The sequence below is a fragment of the Phodopus roborovskii genome, unplaced genomic scaffold, assembly GCF_943737965.1.
Source record: "Phodopus roborovskii unplaced genomic scaffold, PHOROB, whole genome shotgun sequence".
Taxonomy (NCBI): domain Eukaryota; kingdom Metazoa; phylum Chordata; class Mammalia; order Rodentia; family Cricetidae; genus Phodopus; species Phodopus roborovskii.
This window is the reverse complement of record NW_026126418.1, coordinates 76,364,671-76,384,285: the sequence shown is the minus strand read 5'-3', so window position 1 is coordinate 76,384,285 and position 19,615 is coordinate 76,364,671. Positions and strand designations below refer to the sequence as shown.

Sequence of the window (19,615 nt, the reverse complement as noted above, 5' to 3'; positions counted from 1 at the left end):
CCATAAGGGGACTTCAATTCCTTTTTAACATGTGGTAATTCTTTGGGGACTCCCCCAAATTTCTCGTAAAACTATTAGTGTTTTCTTAAATTCAGTGTGATGGGAAGGGGCTCATGTATGGAGCCAGAGAATGGCTTGCTATAGTTAGTTCTCTCCTTGTACCATGTGAGTTCTGGGGATTGAACTCATGTCCTCAGGCTTAGTAAATAGCAAGCAACTGTACTCACTGGGCTTCTTGACCAGCCCTTGTTTTCTTATTTTGAGCCAGGGTTCTTAGCTGTGTAGACTGGGCTAGCTTTCAATCTGAGGCAATTCTCTCACCCTGGCTCTTGCATGCTGGGATTATAGACGTGCACCATGTCTGGCCCTCAAAACCCCTCAAGCAGGGTGTAATGGTACTCACCTGTAATTCTGAATGACCCGCAGAGCATGGACCTTCATGTTCTCACTCAGGAAAGGCGCCCCCCCCCAAATCACTCACAAGAAGCGGTCTTGATGTAAAAGCATGAGATCTTTTATATTCTAAGTGCACTGGGGTCCACAGTCATGCGCCACACAGGGGTAGAGGACCGAGGACCCCGATTACAGAATTGAGACAGTTTTTATAGAGTTACAACAAAGCCCACACATCGTAAACCAATCATTTCATAGAATCCAGAGCCTGCGCGGTAATGACCAATCAATTTAAACCACCCAAGCACGTGCTCTATAGCCCAATCAGTTTTCTATAGCCCCGGAGGACTGCATTTGACCGGGCTCCTGGGTGGGGTGACAAAGCTCATTTCCTGTACTCATGTACTCACAGGTCCTGTAGTAAACAGCAAAGAATGTGACAACCTTTTGCCTACTTACTGCCAGGGAACAGGGTCTGGAATTTAAGGTATTTAGGGCTTTTTTAAACTTCTAATTTCCTGGGGTCATTGGAGATTTAGGCTGTATTTTTCCATCCTTACATTTCTAAGCACTTGGGAGGTCGAGGCTGGAGCTCAGAGGCAGCCATATTCACAGAACAAGTTCAGAGTGAGCTAGAGCTACACAAGATACTCTTGAACAAACCAAAAGGCTTTGGTAGAGAGGATTTCAGAGAGGGGAAACCATGATCAGACTATAGTGTATGAAAAACATTATTTTAATAAAAGCAAAACAGCAACAAAATCGCATCCCATCTAATGGACAGAATAGTCCAAACATTATGTTCTCCAATGTGATAATGAGAATTGGAAAATAATGCACTTGGCAACTCATGTTCACTGATTTAACTGTGGCTACTAATGAGCTCCTGTTAGCATATTTGCAAGGCAATAATTCCTAGATTGATTTCCATCAAAAGGCCCATGGTTGCTGTCCTAGTTTTAGGGACAGCTACTTTGGGACATACCTACTATAGCTATGTTAAAATACCATGCCTTATAGCAAGCTGGAAGAAAAGGGTTTATTTGGCTTAGACTTCCATATCACTGAAAGAAGACAGGACAGGAACTCAAGCAGGGCAGGAACCTAGAGGCAGGAGCTGAGGCAGAGGCCATGGAGGGGTGCTGCTTACTGGCTTGCTCTTCATGGTTTGCTCAGTGTGCTTTCTTATAGAACTCAGGACCACCAGCCCAGGGATAGCCCCTACAAGGGACTGGGTCTTCTTCCATCACTCACCAAGCATGATATTATGGAAGTATTTTTTTTTTTTTATTGAGGTCCCTATTCTCAGATGACTTTAGCTTATGTCAGACTGACATAAAATGAGCTAGCACAACTGCCTACATTCCTCATTCCTGAGCTGATATGGACCCATGATTCCATTCTCAGCCTTGCTCCACTGGGGTTTCCCAAGTTTTGCAACAGCATTTGGTGAGTATGTAGGCTCTGTGAATCCCTCAGGAATCTAAGTAGGTCTCTGTTCCTTTATCATAGGACACTCCAAAATGTGTGCCATCATCGGGACATCAAGTTACAACTTAGCTATAGGAAAGAATTAAGAAATGTATTTCTTAGTCTAGGAAAATGATGTTCAAGGGCTGGAGAGGCGACAGCAGTAAAGAGCATTTGTTGCTCTTGTAGAATGTGAATGTTACAGCTCTGAGGGAAATGCTTCCCCAGTGGAAGGGTTACAGCTCTCTTCTGAGGTTGGGGGATGTTTCCCAAAAGTGGTACAGCTCTGAAGAGAAGGATACCCTGCAGTCGGGAGCCAAGGAATACCAGGTGGAGGAAAGGGGAGCAGAAGAGGTGGATTCTAGAATTTGGAACTAAATATGTTGGGTGGCAGAAGCCAGCAGAAACAGTCAGCACACACCTTAAGAGAGTCAAATCAGCTGGGCAGTGGTGACCCAACACTGGGGAGGCAGATCTCTGAGTTCAAGGCCAGCCTGTTCTGCAGAGTGAGTTTCAGGACAGCCAGGACTACACAGAGAAACCCTGTCTTGAAAAACAAAACAAAAACATATTTCTTCTGCTTTGCTGGCTGAAAAGCTTTAGCCAGCATCAGATATTTTTGTTTTCGAGCTTTCTCATCCTTCCCACGCCATAGCTGAGACTTCTGCCTGTGGAGCCAAGAGTTCTTTCTCTAAACTTTTAAGTTTGGCCCATATATCAGGGAAACTCTGGTAGAAGAAGTAGATCATAAGGAGTTGTTTTCTGTCTGGGGGTAAGAGGGACTTTGTGAAGCAATCTAGGAATTGAGAAGGTTTTTTATTTTGTGTTTGTCCTGGATGACTGTAGTGCCTTCACTACGATCTGTTTCACAAATCGGGTGAAGGCCTAGAGATTAGAATAAAGAGACAAGACAGCGGGTCATTTGTTCAATGGCAATGTTGGAATGCCAAATGCCATTTATTGAGCGGATGGAGTGGGCTTATATACGGACTTACAGCACAGCGGAAAATAACAGGCTTATTAGGCTTAGCTCCTCCCCACCAGGTGTGTGAGGTGTGTGTTAGCAAAACAGGAAGAGTACTAGTGACAACTTGGGGGAGGGGCAAGAAAACAGGAAGAGTACCAATAATAGGTCTTGGGCAAGAAATTCTGGCCAACAGCTTCAGGCTTGCTCAAGGTGCCTCAGGGGTCCATGCAGGGCCCTACAGATGACCTCTTCGATTTTCTCATAATTTACCACTTTTAAGGCAGCCTTGTAGAGACCAGCCAAAAGACAGGTTATTAATTGATCCCAAGAAAGGATGTCCCTGAGGGTATTATAATTCCATTCAGGGTCCCAGTTAGGGACTGCCACAGCCCCAACTGTTGGGTGACATTAAGTTTGGTGGATCTCATCTGCTTGTGCCCTAACCGGTTCCCAGACCCACCTGAACTCCTTGGGGAGAAGATTGTTGGTGAGAATCATGTAAGAATTGGCAGCATAGGGCCTTAATCTCCAATCTCGTTCACTTAACGAGAAGGGGACATGAAACCTAACCAAGCCATCCATCCAAGCAACCTCCCTCAAAAGCAGAACTGTGTTAGGCCCTAGGGGGTATAGGATAAAGAGATTTTCAAACTGATCTCCAATGATTTTATTAGACCATAAACAATATATCACAAGGGGAGGTAAAGGGGTCCCATGGCAGAGCAGGAGGACTAAGGGCTGCCAGTGGGCTCAAAGTGAGCTCCTGAGAGGGTTGACTTGGGCAGCCTATGAGTGAAGAGGGAGAAAGGGAGACCAAAAATGCCTGAGACGGGAAGAAGGGACCATGGGTTAAGGCTGGTAAGGATTAGGCTCATGAACATGACTGAAAATTGAGGCGGAATCATCTGCTTTGGGCCTCATAGCTAGAAGGAGTAGATTTCCCTTGGTTGGCTTATGACAGGTGGTCACTTTTAATCAAGACAAGAGTCATGCAGTAAAATCCATCCTTCCTAACCGTAGCAAAGATGGCTGTCAGCCACGTGACTGCCTCCATCCCAATGAGAGACAGCAGCTAAGATAGTAGCAAGCCACATTTCCTTGAAGATTGTCTACGTATAGATTTTTAACTATGCAGCCAGGTGGTATGGATTTCAAGTTAACCCCGTTGTTACAGACTTTACAGGTTTTTCATCATTACCAATATGAGGTAAAATATACACCTTAGCAAAAGTTTTAGAGAGTCAAACCAGAAGGGCATGAGACAGTAGCAATAGTCCCTGGCAGGAAAGTCTACCCCTTATTTCGTTTTACTCTCTTTCTCTGTCACGTACCTGACTATGTGACAGAGATTTTGGAGAAAACCTTAAACAAACAAACAAACAAAAAACATGCTTGGGTCTAGAGGAGGGGAACCATACCCAACTCCAGAAACAGATTTTAATTCAAGTAGGACAACATAAAAGAACAGTCTAATGCTGTTCATACCTGCTATACACCTGAGCCCCTGAAAACTGAATCTAGTAAGCTAAGGACAAAGGAAGCTTGGAGATAGGTTGTTTTTTGAGCTCTGGTTATAGACAAAGAGCTGAGATTAAAGCAGCCAGAGAAGGGAGTGTGCAGCTTCTGCTTCCTTTGCTTTACCCACTCCTGCTAAGTCCAGCTTCCCCCTGTCAGGACCCCGCCCACTTACACCCCCTTCCCCTGGGGCACACAGGACTTTCCCAGTCTCCCTCTTCTCTTCTGTCCTCTCTCTATCTCTGTGTCTCTTTACCTCTGTTCTCTTTCCTTCCCCCTTCCTCCCTTTTCTAATAAAACGTCTCATTTAAGCTCTGTCTGCCTGGCATGTTTGTCCCTCTGCCTCTGTCAACCTTGCCTGTGTAGGAATCCACCAAGATTTCCCTCACTCAATGGGGGTTGGGGGCTTAGCCTGACTAGAAACCGGTACTAGGGCTTTTGTGGACGCCTGTTAAGGACCGGACAAAAAATGGAGCCCTGGGGAGTGGGTGTGTCTCATCCATAGGAAAGGGTTGGAGAGGGGAATCACATAACCCAAGAGGGCCTAAGGGAACTGCAGGATTGCAGCTGCAAGGGTTGGGGGATGGGGTCAGGTGAAGGGTCAGTTTTAGCTTTAAAGACTGCCTGGAGGTGCCTCCACTTCCAAGAGTGCCAGACAAATGCCAAACACTTTCTCAGACTCTTTCTGGTCACTTTCTCAGACTCAGGGAAACATTTACTTTGGCCAAAGGGGAAGCTTACCTAATTGCTGCTGGTGGTTGGGGGTGCTGACAGATTGGAGAACTAGAAGGTGAGCCTGTTGCTGGTGGGCCAGAGATAAGGCATAGTCGCAGTGCAATTTAGGACCCTCTCCCTCCAATGGGGAGCACAGGCACCAGGAGAGCCTATTGGAGTCACAGCTCTGAGGGGAAGGCTTTGCCACAGGAAGTGTTACCATCCTCCTCTGTTGTAGGGGTAAGGTTTCCCCACTGCAAGTGTTACAAATCTGCTCCCACAGAAAGACTACTCTAAAGTGTTATAGTTCCGGAAGGAACAGTTTCCTGGCAATCAGGAACCAAGGAATACCACAAAGTCACAAGGCATAGCAAACCTCACACAAGAGATAAACCCAGGAGGGTGGCTGCCTCTGCTGTCGAGAAACCGAGCAGGGGTTTATATAGCTTTTCTGTATCTCTGTAGTACAGGGGCTGTCCTCTGCTGGAACCTGGTAATTGGAGGTCCTCATGGGAGGAGCTTGGCCCTGGGACTCATGGGACCTGGGTTCTGTTTTAAGCACTCACAAGGTGGCTCCAGATCTAGGGGATCCAAATAGTCTCTTTTGAACTCTTGGGGGAACAGTCATAATACAAAAGCGTACATGAAGGTAAAACACTCATACATGTAGAATTAAATTTTAAACAAATCTTTCTCTCTCCTCTCTCTCTAAACAAAGAAAACTGTGTGCAGTAGTGAGTATTATTTTAGCCAAAGCAAAATTTTACTTTTCCTTGGGACAAAATAGATTCATCCGAGTTTGAGGGGGGAGCAAACCAGACACAACAGATGTTCCTGTAGGCTTAGAGGCACAAAACTGCCACAGTTGTTTTGGGCTCCTGCCTAAATAATTCCAGAAGACATCCCTGTATAACACCCAGGACTGGATGACCATAAGCAAGCAAGCCGTCCAAGCTCTAGGTGCCTCACTGCCGGCCTTTCACCTCCAGAACTCAGCACTTGGGGCCCTACCTCCTAGCATTCATTGCAGTATGGAGCCTGTGTCTGTTTCTCCCCTTGGGAAATACACGGAGGTGAAAACCTTGGCTTGTAGGTGTCTGGCTGTAAGCCAGTGTCCCTGAGGCCCTGCTCCTTGTATAGGGTGACAGACCCCCTCCCACCTCTCACCCCCACCCCTGTCCCTCCTTTGTGACCCTTGCATGAAGGTCAGAGAAGACAGAGGCAGAGGCAGCCTTGACGGCCTTGACCAGGGTCCTTTTTTTTTTTTTTTTTTTTTTTTTTTTTTTTTTTCCTTTTTGCTGGTTTCAGGCTTTTTTCTGCTTGAGTGGAGATGAAACAAACATCGCTCCTCCCTTAGCCAGACACACGTGCACTCGCGCCTGGCGCTGTGTCAGGATCCAGGACCCGCTAGCCTCCCACTCCCGGGTCTACACACGCCGCTCGCCTGCGCCCCGCGCCGCGGCGCGCAGCCCGGAGGAGGCGTCCGCTGGAACGGAGGCGCGCACCCCGCCCGGCACACCCGGCACACCCGAACCGAGCAGCGGCCGGGTCTCCTGCTGCGCTGGGTGCTGCTAGGCGAGCGCGCTCCTGCTCCCAGCGCGGCTGACCGCACCCGCCGGGCCTGGTTCTGCGGATCAGGTGGGTCCTGCGGGGCGCCGGACACTGAAGCCACCAGTCACGCGTGGGGAAGCGATGTGAGCGAGCGGGAAGCGCCGCTACTCCGGCCTAGCCCTATTATGGTCCTTGTTTTTGTTCGGGTCACTTGGTCATTTCCTCTGTGCCCAGTTCTTTATTCCAGGCCCTGTTCCATCCTGTACCGCGTCGCTGCATCTGTCCAACCTTCCAGACCAGGACCTGCCCCTTCCCTCGGTATCCGAGAAGCAGGGCCGGGCTGGGCTGAGCTGGGCATGGCAGACAATCTCGGGACCACCAGTACTAAGCGGTGGGTCTGGAAAGACGTCTTTTCTTGCTATAGGGTAGACCAGGACGGGATGGGAAAGGGGTGTAGGTAGGGTTAAAGTGAGGAACTCTCGAGACAGAGCTGAGGAAGGATGAAGCCAAAACCAAGCCTGGACAGTCTCAGGCACTAACTTTGCTATATGAGGGTGATGGGAACTTTTCAAACCACTTCGTTCCCACTGCAAAGAGACACCGTATCATCATTTGAAGATGGCAGGGAAACTGCTCAACAGAGCAGAAGTGCACGCGCGCGCGCACACACACACACACGTCTTATTATTTTATATTTTATGTTAGTATAGAAAGTAATATGCTTTATTATGGTATTTTCATATATATGCGATGCATAAACTCTTGAAAAGCATTCAAGAAACAACAAAACGAGAACTATGTCAGGGCGCAGGACTGGGGAGCGGAGGAGGGAGAGCGAGGGACTGGAGAGGTTGCTGTCTTCCTGCGGCGGGGCCTGGACCGAGGCCAGGAGGGCGTTGTGACAGAGCCACTTGCCCCTCCCCCAGGAAGGACCCGCGACCCAGGGACTCTTATTTTTGTGGTTTTGCTTGTTTGTCATCATCGACCCCGGAACAGAACTGACTGCCTCTTTTATTTGCCTGAAGGTCTATAGGTGTGTCTCAGGCGGCAAATTCTGGGTGGAGCCCTGGTCTTGCCTTTTCTTAGCTGGGAGACACCTTCCCTGGCAGTCTCTTGTTTGGAATGCGAAATACAAGTCTGCTGGAGACCTCACTCTCAGGCTTTTGGTAGGCAAAGGCGAGGGGCTTCACCCATAGCTGGGGTGTGCTGGGGTTGGGACGTCAGGGCTGTGTGAACCTCTGCCACTTGGTGGCACTAGGCACTTTCTGCCTTCTTTTATTTTCTGTCGAAGTTATTTTGGGGAGTAGTTGCTTCCTCCCTGACCGGAGCCGGATGCCAGTCCAAGCTTTATCTGTTGCAATTAACAGGTGCCCGGTGACTAAACAGGGAAGGGCTTCCCTTGGGATCACCTGGTTCCAGAGGCCTCGAGGATGTATTGGCTCTGGCTCCAGTGGCCTGAGGAGTACCTGGAGGTGCGGGTTCCTGCTCCTCTGAGAGTGCTAGATAGAATCAATTCAGTTCATTTTTGCTTTGTCTCTGTTAGGAACTCCCCAGAGGATGCTTTGGGGGAGTCCTCCCGCCCCATTCCTTGTGATAGGCCGGTTTTCGGTGGAATGCCTGAGATCAGAAGGAGTAAGGAGAAGGTCAATTGATTACAATCAGGTCCTCTAGTGGTTGAACTCTTTTTTTAAAAGCAGGGCTGGAGTGGCCTTTCTCTGGCTATCAAAGCTGAGGTGTGAATACAGTCCAGTTGGTCTCCAAGGTTGTGGGCTTTCTCATCAGCATCCCCTACCATGGCTAGAAAATGGCTAAAAGACAGAGGCTACGACTTTGGGGGAAAGGCTGGGGGAGTGAAAGGGAGCACTGGATGGGGACTGAGCATTTAAACAGTCAGGTATAAATATTATTTTATTTGAAGTAAATATGCTTTCTGCTTATTTTAGATACTTAAATTTTATTTTATAATTTAAAATTCACTGCAGTTTACATAAACTAAAATCCACAAGCCATAAGTATTTTTGGTTCAATATGTTGGAAGGTGTTTGGAGGCACAGTCCTTGGCCATTTTTGATGGAGTGGCTGAGGTCTTATGTAACAAAAGTTTTCCTGGGGAGATGAAACACATAATGTTCACTCATCCAGGCTAGGGAGACCAAAGTACGAATACCACCAAAGTCCAGCATGGTGGGCCAGTGAGTGTTTATTGGGGTTACTTCCAGGAATATGGGTGAGGGGTCACTTCCAGGAGCAGAAATAACTCAAAAGACAGCTGCATCACTAATGCACACCCCAGCACAGGAGACAGCTCACAAAAGCTAGGAACCTGGAGCACACTGCACACCCTACAGGCAGCATGACAGGTTGGAGAGTGTCCTTTGCAAGTGACTCTGGTCTGATCTGGTCTAAACCTCTTCCAGGCAGCTCAGCTGGTTTCTTCTGCTTCTAGGCAGGTGGTCTGGTCTCAGTTGTCTTTGCTGCCCAACTACCTTGTCTGTGAGGGACTCTCAGCTTTTATTGCTTACTCTGGTCAGTTTCAGGGACTTCCTGAAGCTATCTTGTTCATATTCACTTCTTGTTTAAGGGATTTCCCTGCAGGGTAAAAAGTTTTAATCTAGGATGAAACTGTTACACAACAGTCTTGAGGTGTGTGTTTGGGTGTGGGGATGGAGTTTTTGATGAGGGCATTTGAACCCAGGACCTTTACATACCCAGTCTCTGGGTTGTTATCACTGAGCTGTAAATACCCTAAGCTCCTGCAATTATTCTACCTCTGAGCAAGGTCCCCTAGACCCTATTGATCTGCCCTTTCTTTTGAAACAGGGTCTTGTTTTGTAAACCAGACAGGCCTGGAATCCCAGGTGTGCTCTGCCATATCTGATCTCACACACTTCAGTGTGGATTTGTTTTTGTATTTTAAGTCTTAAGACCATTTTATTAGAATTTGAAGAAAATGGCAAGATAGGCAAGCATGAATCTTAGCAGAGACTGGGAGAAGTTCTTTGAGTTGTGGTCCAAGTACAGGCTCATGAAAGCCTATGACTTTGAGGCCAGCCTGGTCTACAGTACAAGTTCCAGAACAGCCCATCTGTTACACATAGAAACTGTCTTGGAAAAAAAAAAAAAGCTTTTGTCTCCCATAGATAGGACTTAGATTCCATTGACTCTAAGAAAGAACCTATCCCTTAATGGGTCTCAGCAGAATCCTGATAACTGCCACATCTATGGGAGAGACCATCTTCAGTGACTTTCATGCTTGTTAATACCTGTCAGGCCAACCTGGTTTGTATATATAGTGATTTCCAGGCTAGCCAGGACTACATAGCAAGACCTTTTCTCAAAAATAAACAAGAAACACATACACACACACACACATACACACAAAACAAACAAACAAACAAAAAACAGCAACAACCTACCAACCAACCAATCAAACAAACAAACAGAAACATCAAAACCTTTGCCTTTTGTGTGGTGTGGTGGTGGTGGGTGGCGCACTTGGGGGTGGGTGGGGTGCTGATCACTGTGTGTTTCAGACCAACCAGGGCTGCATTTTGAGACTCCATTAAAAAATGATACAAATAAAAGAACAGAAAGAAGACTTTACCTTATAAAAGAATCAAGTTAATTTTATTGAGATAAGATTGACAGTGGGGATGGGGTGGCAGGAGGCATCTGGAGAGATGGCTCAGCTTTTAACAGTACTTGTTGCTCCCACACCCACATTGGGTGACTCACAACTGCCTATGGCTCTAGCTTCATGGGACCACTGTCCTCTTCTGGCCTCCTTGGGTACCTGCAGTTATGTGCACAACCCCTCCCCCCCCCCCCCCGTGCATGTATATTTATTAAGAACAAAGTAAAACATTAAAAAAGATTGATAGCAGGCCATATGAGTGTGGCCTGTTTTTGTTCAGGTCTTCCTTTTATGGCATCCAAGAGAAGAAGGGCCAGGTTACTGATGACTGCTTATTTTTATTGACAAATTAGGTCATATTCATTTTTCTTATTGCACGTGTCCTTTCCTATAATGTATCTGGTTTTAGTCATATGCACATCTAGGGGATTCTCCTCTGAGAGGTTACTAGAAGTCATAGTTTTGCCTTATTGCCCACATATCCAACACTGGTTCAAACTGGATCTGTGGTGGTGGTTGTTAAAAGCTGACTGTTATGGGGTGGGGAAGCTGATGTGGCATGATGCAGGTGAAGGGTGGAGGGTTTCTGAGCTCCAGGTGCATTACAGAGGACTGTGTGTGGTACGCACAGGTGAAAGAGGCTGCCAAATGCATTGTTGGTACTGAACTGTCTCCCATGCTTGCCTCACAGTGGTTTCCACAGAGACTCCTGGGCTTCAGCATGTTCTCTGTCATCAACTGGGACTTGCACACTTTGTTCTTGTAGCCAATAATCTAGACAGATTCAAGAATATTCCAGACTTTAAATGTGACATCTATAGCACCTGCCTTATCTTCAATGTTGGGTCTTCAGTCTTGGGTTTTAACTTTTGGACATTCTTGAATGTGTTTGGCACAAGTCCAAAATGGAATCCATTTTCTAATGGTGTCATTCTTTCACATATGGCTGGTTGAATGATGGTGCTGGTAGCCCAGAAACAGGAAGGATTGTCTGGGGCAGGGAAGGGAGTGGATTGAGTTCACTGATACAGACCAGTGTTGGTAGGGCAGGGGGGAAGGACAAGATGGGACTAAGAAGTTCCACTAGGCAAATAAATTACCAAAATACATGAAGAGTGGAGGATGGAGGAGACAGTAAGTGAACCAGAGCCATGGAAACTGAGCTAGCAAGAAGCATTGATGTTTTTCTACAATTTTATTTATCGTATGTATGTATGTATGTATGTATGTATGTATGTATGTATGTGTGTGTACCTGTATGTCAGGGTGCATGTGTGGAGATCAGTGGAAAGTTTGTACAGCTTGCTCCTTTTTTCCTGCCATGTGTTTCCTGGAAATCAAACTCAGTTCTTGGTGGCAAGTGCTGTAACCTGCTGGGCCAACTGGGCAGCCCAAGATTTTCTTTGTGTTTAGACAGTTTCCTTAAAAAGCTATGTCTGGCCTACAAGTTGTTACATAGGCCAGGCTGTCCTTAAACTCATAGATGCCCACCTGCCTCTGGGTCCCGAGTACTGGGATTAAAGGCAGGTAGCACCATGCCCAGCCTAAGAAGTAGTTTTCCTGTATAACCTGTGTAGCCCCAGGTTAAGCCTCAGTCTCTCTCTATAGTTTAGGATGAAGTGGAATTCCTTTTTTCTGTATTTCTCAAGTATATGTCATCTCACCTGCCTAAGCAAGGAATCTCTATGTGTAAAGCCACAGCTTCAGAGGTCAAGGCACTGGATTCCTGGAACTGGAGTTATCAGCTGTTGTGAGCAACCATGTGGGTGCTGGGAACTGAATCTGGAAGAATAGCCAGTGTTCTAACCACTGAGCAATCTCTCCCACAACCAACTTTTTAATTAGTACACAAAGCATCAAGTTTTTTAAAAGGTATTTTCATGCAAAGCTGTACTTGCCCCTCCTCCCTGTGCTCTCCCCCTTTGCCCCCAATAGAACCCACTTGCATTCTATCACTCTCCTGTCTTAGTTAGGGTTCTATTGCCATGAAAAGACACCATGACCACAGCAACTCATATACAAGAAAACATTTAATTGGAGTGGTTTGCAGTTTCAGAGGTTTAGTCCATTATCATGGCAGGACATGGCAGTGTGCAGGCAGACATGGCGCTGAAGAAGGAGCTGAGAGCTCTACACTGGCATCTTCAGGCAACAGGAAGTGAACTGTGAGCCACACTGAACATAGCTTGAGCATATGAGACCTCAAAGCCCACTTCCAGTAAGGCCACACCTCCTAATATTAGCAGTCCCTAATGTGAGATATCCACCCCGCCCACACCTGTAGTGCTGATCACACCCAAATGGGTGTGGTCACAGGTGAGGACGTGAAGGAGAGTGGTTTTAGGTTTGGGGTCGGGGTACAGGTGACTCTCTGGCTTCCAGTCAGGTCACAGAGAGTAAGTAGCCTGGGTGTGGATCCCTGGAGTGGGAACTTGTGGCAGTCATCTGCTTTCTTGTGTAAGTGACTTCTCCCTGAATAAAATTATAATAACCTGTATTGAATCTGGCCCTGTGAATCTTGATCTGTATTTCTATACCCTATGGGCCTATGGGTGCCATTTTCCACTCCTTGGCCCCCATAGGCTGGTGGCCAAAGCATAATGCAGAAACTGCCTTCTAGTTGAACTTCAAAAGTCCCTATAGTCTATAACAGTCTTATACTTGTTTAAAAGTCCATAGTTCAAAGTTTCTTCTGAGACTCATGCAATCTTTCAACTATAATCCCCCTGTAAAATCAAAATAAAAAGCAGATTACATACTTCCAACATACAGTGGCACAGGATATACATTACTGTTCCAAAAGGAAGTATAGTGAGGACACACTGAACCAAAGCAAGACTGAAAACCAGCTGGGCAGACTCCAGACTCTGCATTTCTGTGTCTTATGTCAAAGTGTTCTTCAGATCTCCAATCCCTTTCAGTTTTGTTGACTTCCTTCTCTTGGGCTGGTTCCACTCTCTATTAGCAGCCTTCCTCAGCAGGTATCCCACAGCTCTGGTATCTCCAACATTTGGGACTCTCTAAGACAATCCAGGTTTCACCTTCACAGCTCCACACAATGGCCTCTAGGCCTCCACACAGGGATACACCTGCCACATGCCTGGCCTCAGCAGCTTTCCATAGTTGTGGAGGGGGAGCCCATTACCAACTTTTTCTATCCTTGACTCTAAAACAAGAATCATGTTGGTGTGGGATGTTTTTCTGTGTGCTACAAATGCGTGTTACTTTTATTGGTTGATGAATAAAGCTGTTTTGGCCAATGACCAGGTGAAATACAGCTAGGTGGGAAAAGGAAGAGTCAGGGAGATGCCTTGTAGCCACTAGGGAATCAAGATGTGAGGTGACAAGCCACGAGCATCATAATAAAGTATAAACTAAATGGGTTAATTAAATTGTGAGATCTAGTCAGTAATATGCCTGAGCCACTGGCCAAACAATTATAATTGATATTAAGCTTTAGATTAGTTATATGATAAGCAGTTGTGGGGATGGGGAGAGGAGTGTGTGTGTGTGTGTGTGTGTGTGTGTGTGTGTGTGTGTGTGTCAGAGGACATGGATGAGAAACCTTTAACTATACTAAGTGGCTGAAGCTGCCAAGTTCTGTTGCTTGCTGGGGCTAGAACATGGGCCCCTCATTCAGTTACATCTTCACCAGCTTTCTGCCTTTTTTTTTTTTTTTAATGGTTTCCTTCACTGCCTAAGCTTTGTTTTGGAACTTACTCTTAGAACAGACTGTCCTCAAACTCAGATTCACCAGCCTCTCCTTCTGAGCAGGATGAAGGGTGTATGGCATCAAACCTGGCCTCAAGCTTTTCTTTAATTCTTTTTTACAGGTTGGAAGTTCATCTGGGTGGGGTCTTTCCCTGAGGCCACCACTCCCTTTATTCCATTTTACATCCCCTTAAATCTTTTTATCTCCTTGAACACAGGACTTGGCTCCATTCACTCTTGGGGCCCCTTTTCTCCTCACATTGTTCCTTTGTAATCTCCTTTCCACAGCTTGCTCCTTTTCATTATAGATCTTCATAGATGTGGACACTAATAACTGTAGCAGCTTTTCTTTTGGGCCAGCTCCCAAATCATGACACGGAGTGTCTAACTAGCTCTTATAATTTAACCTGTTTCTCTTCAGTAGCACCTGCACTATGATCTGTTCCATGAATTGGGTGAAACCTAGAGATTGAAATAAAGAGACAAGACCACTGATCATTCGTTCAATGGCAATGTCAGAATGCTGAATGCCGAATGCCGAATGCCATTTATTGAGGGGATGGAACGGGCTTAAATACTGACTTACAGCACAGTGGAAAATAACAGGATTTTCAGGCATAGCTCCTCCCTACAAGGTGTGTGTTGTCATGAGGTGTGTATTATCAAAACGGGAAGAGTACCAACAACAGCTTTGGGGCAAGGAGTTCCAGCCAACAGCTTTTCAGGCTTGCTCAAGGTGCCTTGGTGGTCCACGCAGGGCCCTACAGGTCCCCCTTTCTCTTAATATAAACTAACACCTGCCTTAGGTGGCAGAGGACGTCAGCATAATTCCTTATCCATCATTGGAGAGGTCACCCAGGCCTGGAACCCTCCTGTCTTAGGTTGGATATTTGCCCCCTCTGCCTTACCCGTCACTGGTGAATAGTTTGTTTGTCAGCAACACTTGAGCAGAGGCATTTTCTCTTATGTCATGAAAGTTGGCCTGGGCCTGTCTAATGCTGTGCTGAAGTAGCACCAAGTGCAAAGGCTATGAGCCCCAGTGAGAGAGAGCATGCCCATTCTCTAATTAATCTTCTTGCAAGTTGAAGTCCTTGTAAAAGGTCTTCTGCACTGGCAGGTGATACTCAGGTTTCATTGATGTTAATGATCTGCATGGCTAAAGCATGTGTATAATTTAAAAACTGATCACTCCAGGATCCCTGGAGTAAACTAACTACAACTGATGCATTAACACAGATATGGGTGAAAGGAGAGAATAAGAAGCCATATGAGCCTCTCACAAAAAATTCAAGTGTTCATATAGGAGGCTAATTTGTAGATTTAGTTTAAAAATGCCAATTTGTACTAGATAATCAAGTCTGCTTTGGTTGGCTAAGGCTTCAGCCAAATCACCTGATAGTTGATCCATTGTGCTTGCAGTATTTACAGACTGGGAGAGGGCTATCCTAGAAACTGTTGCTTCAGTGGCAGAGGCGGCACTGGCAGCCGTGATCCAGAAATCTCCTTTCCTCTCTGCTACACACGTTGGTCATCTGTAGAGCTCTCTGGCATAGGTGCCGCCCCAGGTACATGGACCACGACAGTTGTTACTTTCAGCAGCTAACCAGTCAGCAGAACTGCTGAGAACAATTGAGACTCCCTCCAAAATTAGTAGCATTAGTTACAACAAAAACAAAGGGAACCAGAACACAAGTGCCTGAAATGAAGGTGAAATTCTTATCCTTTGGACCAAAGAGTAATTTTATAGCCATTTGACCGAAACTATAATTAGTGGTCAGGAAAAAGGGGCCACACAGGGCTGGCTACTCAAACCCACAGGCATCAGAATGGGTGCATCCTTGATGAAGGCCCATCGGACAGTCTCATATTGGCTGCTACAATAACGGTCCCTCCCCATATGGTGAATCAGACATTCAGGCACCCAAACAGGGTTATCTGTGTCTTCTGGAAAGACACAAACTGACCCTCTGGCCCTTACTAGAATTGGGTTGGGGTTATACCATTGTTTAATAGTGACATTCTTCTACAAATTGAACTATAGTCAGATGACCGAAGGCACCAATGCCTGTCGGCCACAGATCGAGCAGCACCATCAATAGTTTAAAAATGTAAATATAAAGGACAAGAGAAAGGTGATTATGGGGAAACCCTGTAAATTCCTCCTTTTTTGTTTTATGAAGATAGGCTTTAATTGTGCGATGTGCACGCTCCACCATGGCCTGACCTTGAGGATGGTAAGGGATGCCCATCTTATGTGAGATAAAAAATTTCTTTTCAAAAAGAGTTGAAACCCTGACTAGTATAAGCAGGGCCATTATCAGTTTTTAATTGTCTGGGTATCCCCATATAAACAAAGGCTTGTAAACAATGGCTCTTAACATCCTTAAATCTTTCTCCAGTATGGGCAGAGGCAAATATGAGATGAGAATGGGTATCCACAGATACATGAACAAATTGTAGTCGGCCAAAGGAAGGAACGTGGGTAACATCCATCTGTCAGACATCATTAGGTGTGACACCCCGAGGATTAACTCCAAGGCGTGGAACAGGTAAGAACTTTGCACATAGGGGACAATTCTTAACTATATCAATAGCATGGTCTCTAGTAATTTTAAAATGGAATTTAAGTGACCCTGCATTAAGGTGGAAAGTTGTATGAGCTTTGCATGCTGCTTCATACCCAGACTCTCTCATCATCATGATGGCACTATCTGTTTTAGTGTTAAAATCGGCAATGGCATTTCCTTCAGTAAAAGGGCCGGGCAAATCAGAATGTGCTTGGAGATGTTCTACAAAAATTGGATGAGAGGACCTCCATAGTAGGCTTTGTATGGTTAGTAAATGTTCCTATACAGGAGAGACTGGAGCTATATAGGCAGCAGTTTCTAAGGGGCCAATATATGATGCACATATTCACTGTCAGTGTATAGGTTAAATGGCTCATCAGAAAAATACTGAAGGGCTAATTGTACTGCAGCTAGTACCACAAATTGTACAGTTTTCACTTTAAGTGTAGAGCGTTTAATAATGGGAAAGGAAACAACTACTGCACAACCATTTGAGGAGCCATCTATAAATACATTGTGGGACCCCTTCAAAGGACTTTTGGAAATAATTTTGGGGAAACACATAGGGTGATTTTTTTTTAAAAAAATGAGCTAATTTATTGGAAGGAAAATGACTCAAAGTGGCACGGTATGGAACACAAGAAATATGCCCAATCTTCATACAACTGTTGAAGCCATTGTATCTATTGTTGAGTATAGGCAGTAACAGTTGCATCAGGGATCTTGCCAAAAACTCATTTTGTATGCCTTTTGAATAATGGAAAGCATTGCCTGGGGATAAGATCTGTTTTTCTTGTGGATGCATGTTCATGCTCCCATAATATAGAACCAGTTTCCCAAAACACCAAGGTAGGGGAATATGCTGAAGCAAAAACTAATAACATCAAGTTCTGAGAATAGTCAATATAATTTAAGTGTGCAGATTGGAGGCATTTTTGCACAAGTTGTGTGCATTCTTGCACAGCAGGTGTTAAGGTGCGCGAAGTGGGATCAGAATCTCCTTGTAAAATATCAAATAAGGGTCTAAGCTGCCCAGTGGTTAGGGCCAAACCAGATCGCACCCAATTTATATCTCACAAAAAATTTTGAAAATCATTAAGTGTAGTCAGTCTATCCATCCTTTAAGTAATCTTTTGAGGACGGATACCAGAATATAACAATTGATAACCCAGGTATTGATAGGGAAATTCTTGCACCTTTTCTGGGGCTATTCTTAAGCCAGCTAGTTGAACATTATGTTGCAATTCCGCAAAGGCCTCATTTATTTCCTTAGGATCAGGGCCAGCTAAAAGAATATCATCCATATTTTGTATAATATACAAGGATTGAAATTTCTCCCTAATGGGGGCAATGTCCAAAGATACATACATTTGAGAAATAGTGGGACTATTGGCCATTTATTGTGGCAACACCACCCATTGATATCTCTTATAGGGCTCTTTAAAATTAATAGGAGGAATGCTAATGCAAATCGCTTACTAACCTGAGGATGCAAGAGAATGGTAAAGAAGCAATCTTTTAAGTCTATAACAAATAAATGATAGCCTTGAGGAATACCTACAGGGAAAGGTAAGCCAGGTTGAGTGGTGAAAGACCCGCAAAGCGTGGACCCTCACACCCCACTCAGGAAAGGCGCCCTCCCCCAATCATTCACGAGAAGCGGTCTTGATATAAAAGCATGAGGTCTTTTATATTCCAAGTGCATTGGGGTCCACAGTCATGCAACCACGCAGGGGTAGAGGACCACGAGTACAGAATTGAGGCAGTTTTTATAGGATTACAGCAAAGCCTGCACATTGTAAACCAATCATCTCATAGCATCCAGAGCCGGCGGTGCGGACCAATTAATTTAAACCATCCAAGCCTGCGCTCTATAGACCAATCAGGTTTCTGTAGCTCCCATGTGTGGTCTCCTGGATGGGGTGACAAAGCTCATTTCCTGTACTCAGGTACTCACAGTCCCAGTGGTAAACAGCAAAGAATGTGACCTTTTGCCTATTTACTGGCTGAGGGCAGGGTCTGGAATTAAGGTTTAAACTTCTAGCTTCCTGGGGTTGTTGGAGAGTTAGGCTCTATTTTTCCATCCTTACATGTGGTTCCCATAATTTGCATACAATCATTAACAGCTTGGAGATCTTGTAGGAGTCTCCATTTTCCAGATTTTTTCTTTATAACAAAAATTAGAGTATTCCATGGGGAAGTGGAAGGAACAATATGTCATGCCTCTAATTGTTTCTGTACAAGTTGATGTGAAGCCTGTAATTTTTCAATAGAAAAGGGCATTGCTCCACCCATACTGGGTTATCAGTTTTCCAGGTAATAGGAATGGGAACAGGCTGCATAGCAATAGATCCTAAGGAAAATTTCCCAGCCCAGAGCAATCTCCAGCTCCTTTGATAATTAAATTTTTGGATACAGCAGACTGAGGGTCACCTTGGAGGAATTTACCCAGTCCTCTTCCTTGTATGTAACCTTGGTTAGGTAGTATATTTTTAACAGGCTCAGGACTGCTCCCATGGCCTGAAGCACATCTCTTCCCCAAAGATTAACACAAAAAGTGGAAAAAGACCTGTATGTCCTTTATCATCTAACCATTTAAGAAGCCATGGCAGTACACATTCCTTAGCCAAAGGAATCTATATGGATGATTCCTTTGGCTCTCAGGCCATGCTGGCTTTGGCCATTTCCTGCTGATCTGCTCTGGAGGCCAGCTGTGGGAGGTGCAGATTGCCAACCCTTCCAATTAAGACACTGACCTGACGATGTCTTTTTTTGACTATATCCCAAGCAATTCAAATAGTACCTTTTGTTGGGATTCACACATTCATAATCACACTTCATACACACATTTGTGTGGCTACACCATACATACAGAACATACATACATACATACAAGATGGCATTTATGCTCATAAGCTTCAGACAATCTGTGTTTTAATTGTTAAATTCTGCTTCAAAAGTATCTTCTTCATTAGTTACAGTAGGACTGCCATCTTGTAGTTGAGATCCCTCTTATTCTCTGATAGATTTCACCGGTTCTAAATCTTGTACTTCCTCAAAGGTCCTAATCATTTTTGCCATTTTTTCTTTTAC

General features: G+C 45.2%; 2 protein-coding genes across 7 annotated transcripts in view; both read left to right on the top strand.

Annotated features, from left to right (window-relative positions):
- The window catches only part of LOC127221940 (uncharacterized), a 44,896-nt gene extending 32,051 nt beyond the window's left edge, over nucleotides 1-12,845 (top strand). The window contains 2 exon segments of the mRNA XM_051183881.1: nucleotides 6,417-7,001; nucleotides 12,827-12,845. Of these exon segments, the coding sequence (XP_051039838.1) occupies nucleotides 6,417-7,001; nucleotides 12,827-12,845 (604 nt within the window).
- The window catches only part of Ggta1 (glycoprotein alpha-galactosyltransferase 1 (inactive)), a 74,028-nt gene continuing 61,002 nt past the window's right edge, over nucleotides 6,590-19,615 (top strand). For 4 of the 6 annotated variants that reach the window (XM_051185314.1, XM_051185312.1, XM_051185313.1 and 1 more), the window contains exon 1: nucleotides 6,591-6,697. The gene's annotated coding sequence lies outside the window, so the exon portion shown is untranslated. Of the gene's footprint in view, nucleotides 6,698-19,615 lie in introns of all 6 variants that reach the window. The other 2 variants (XM_051185315.1, XM_051185311.1) reach the window with 2 other exon arrangements.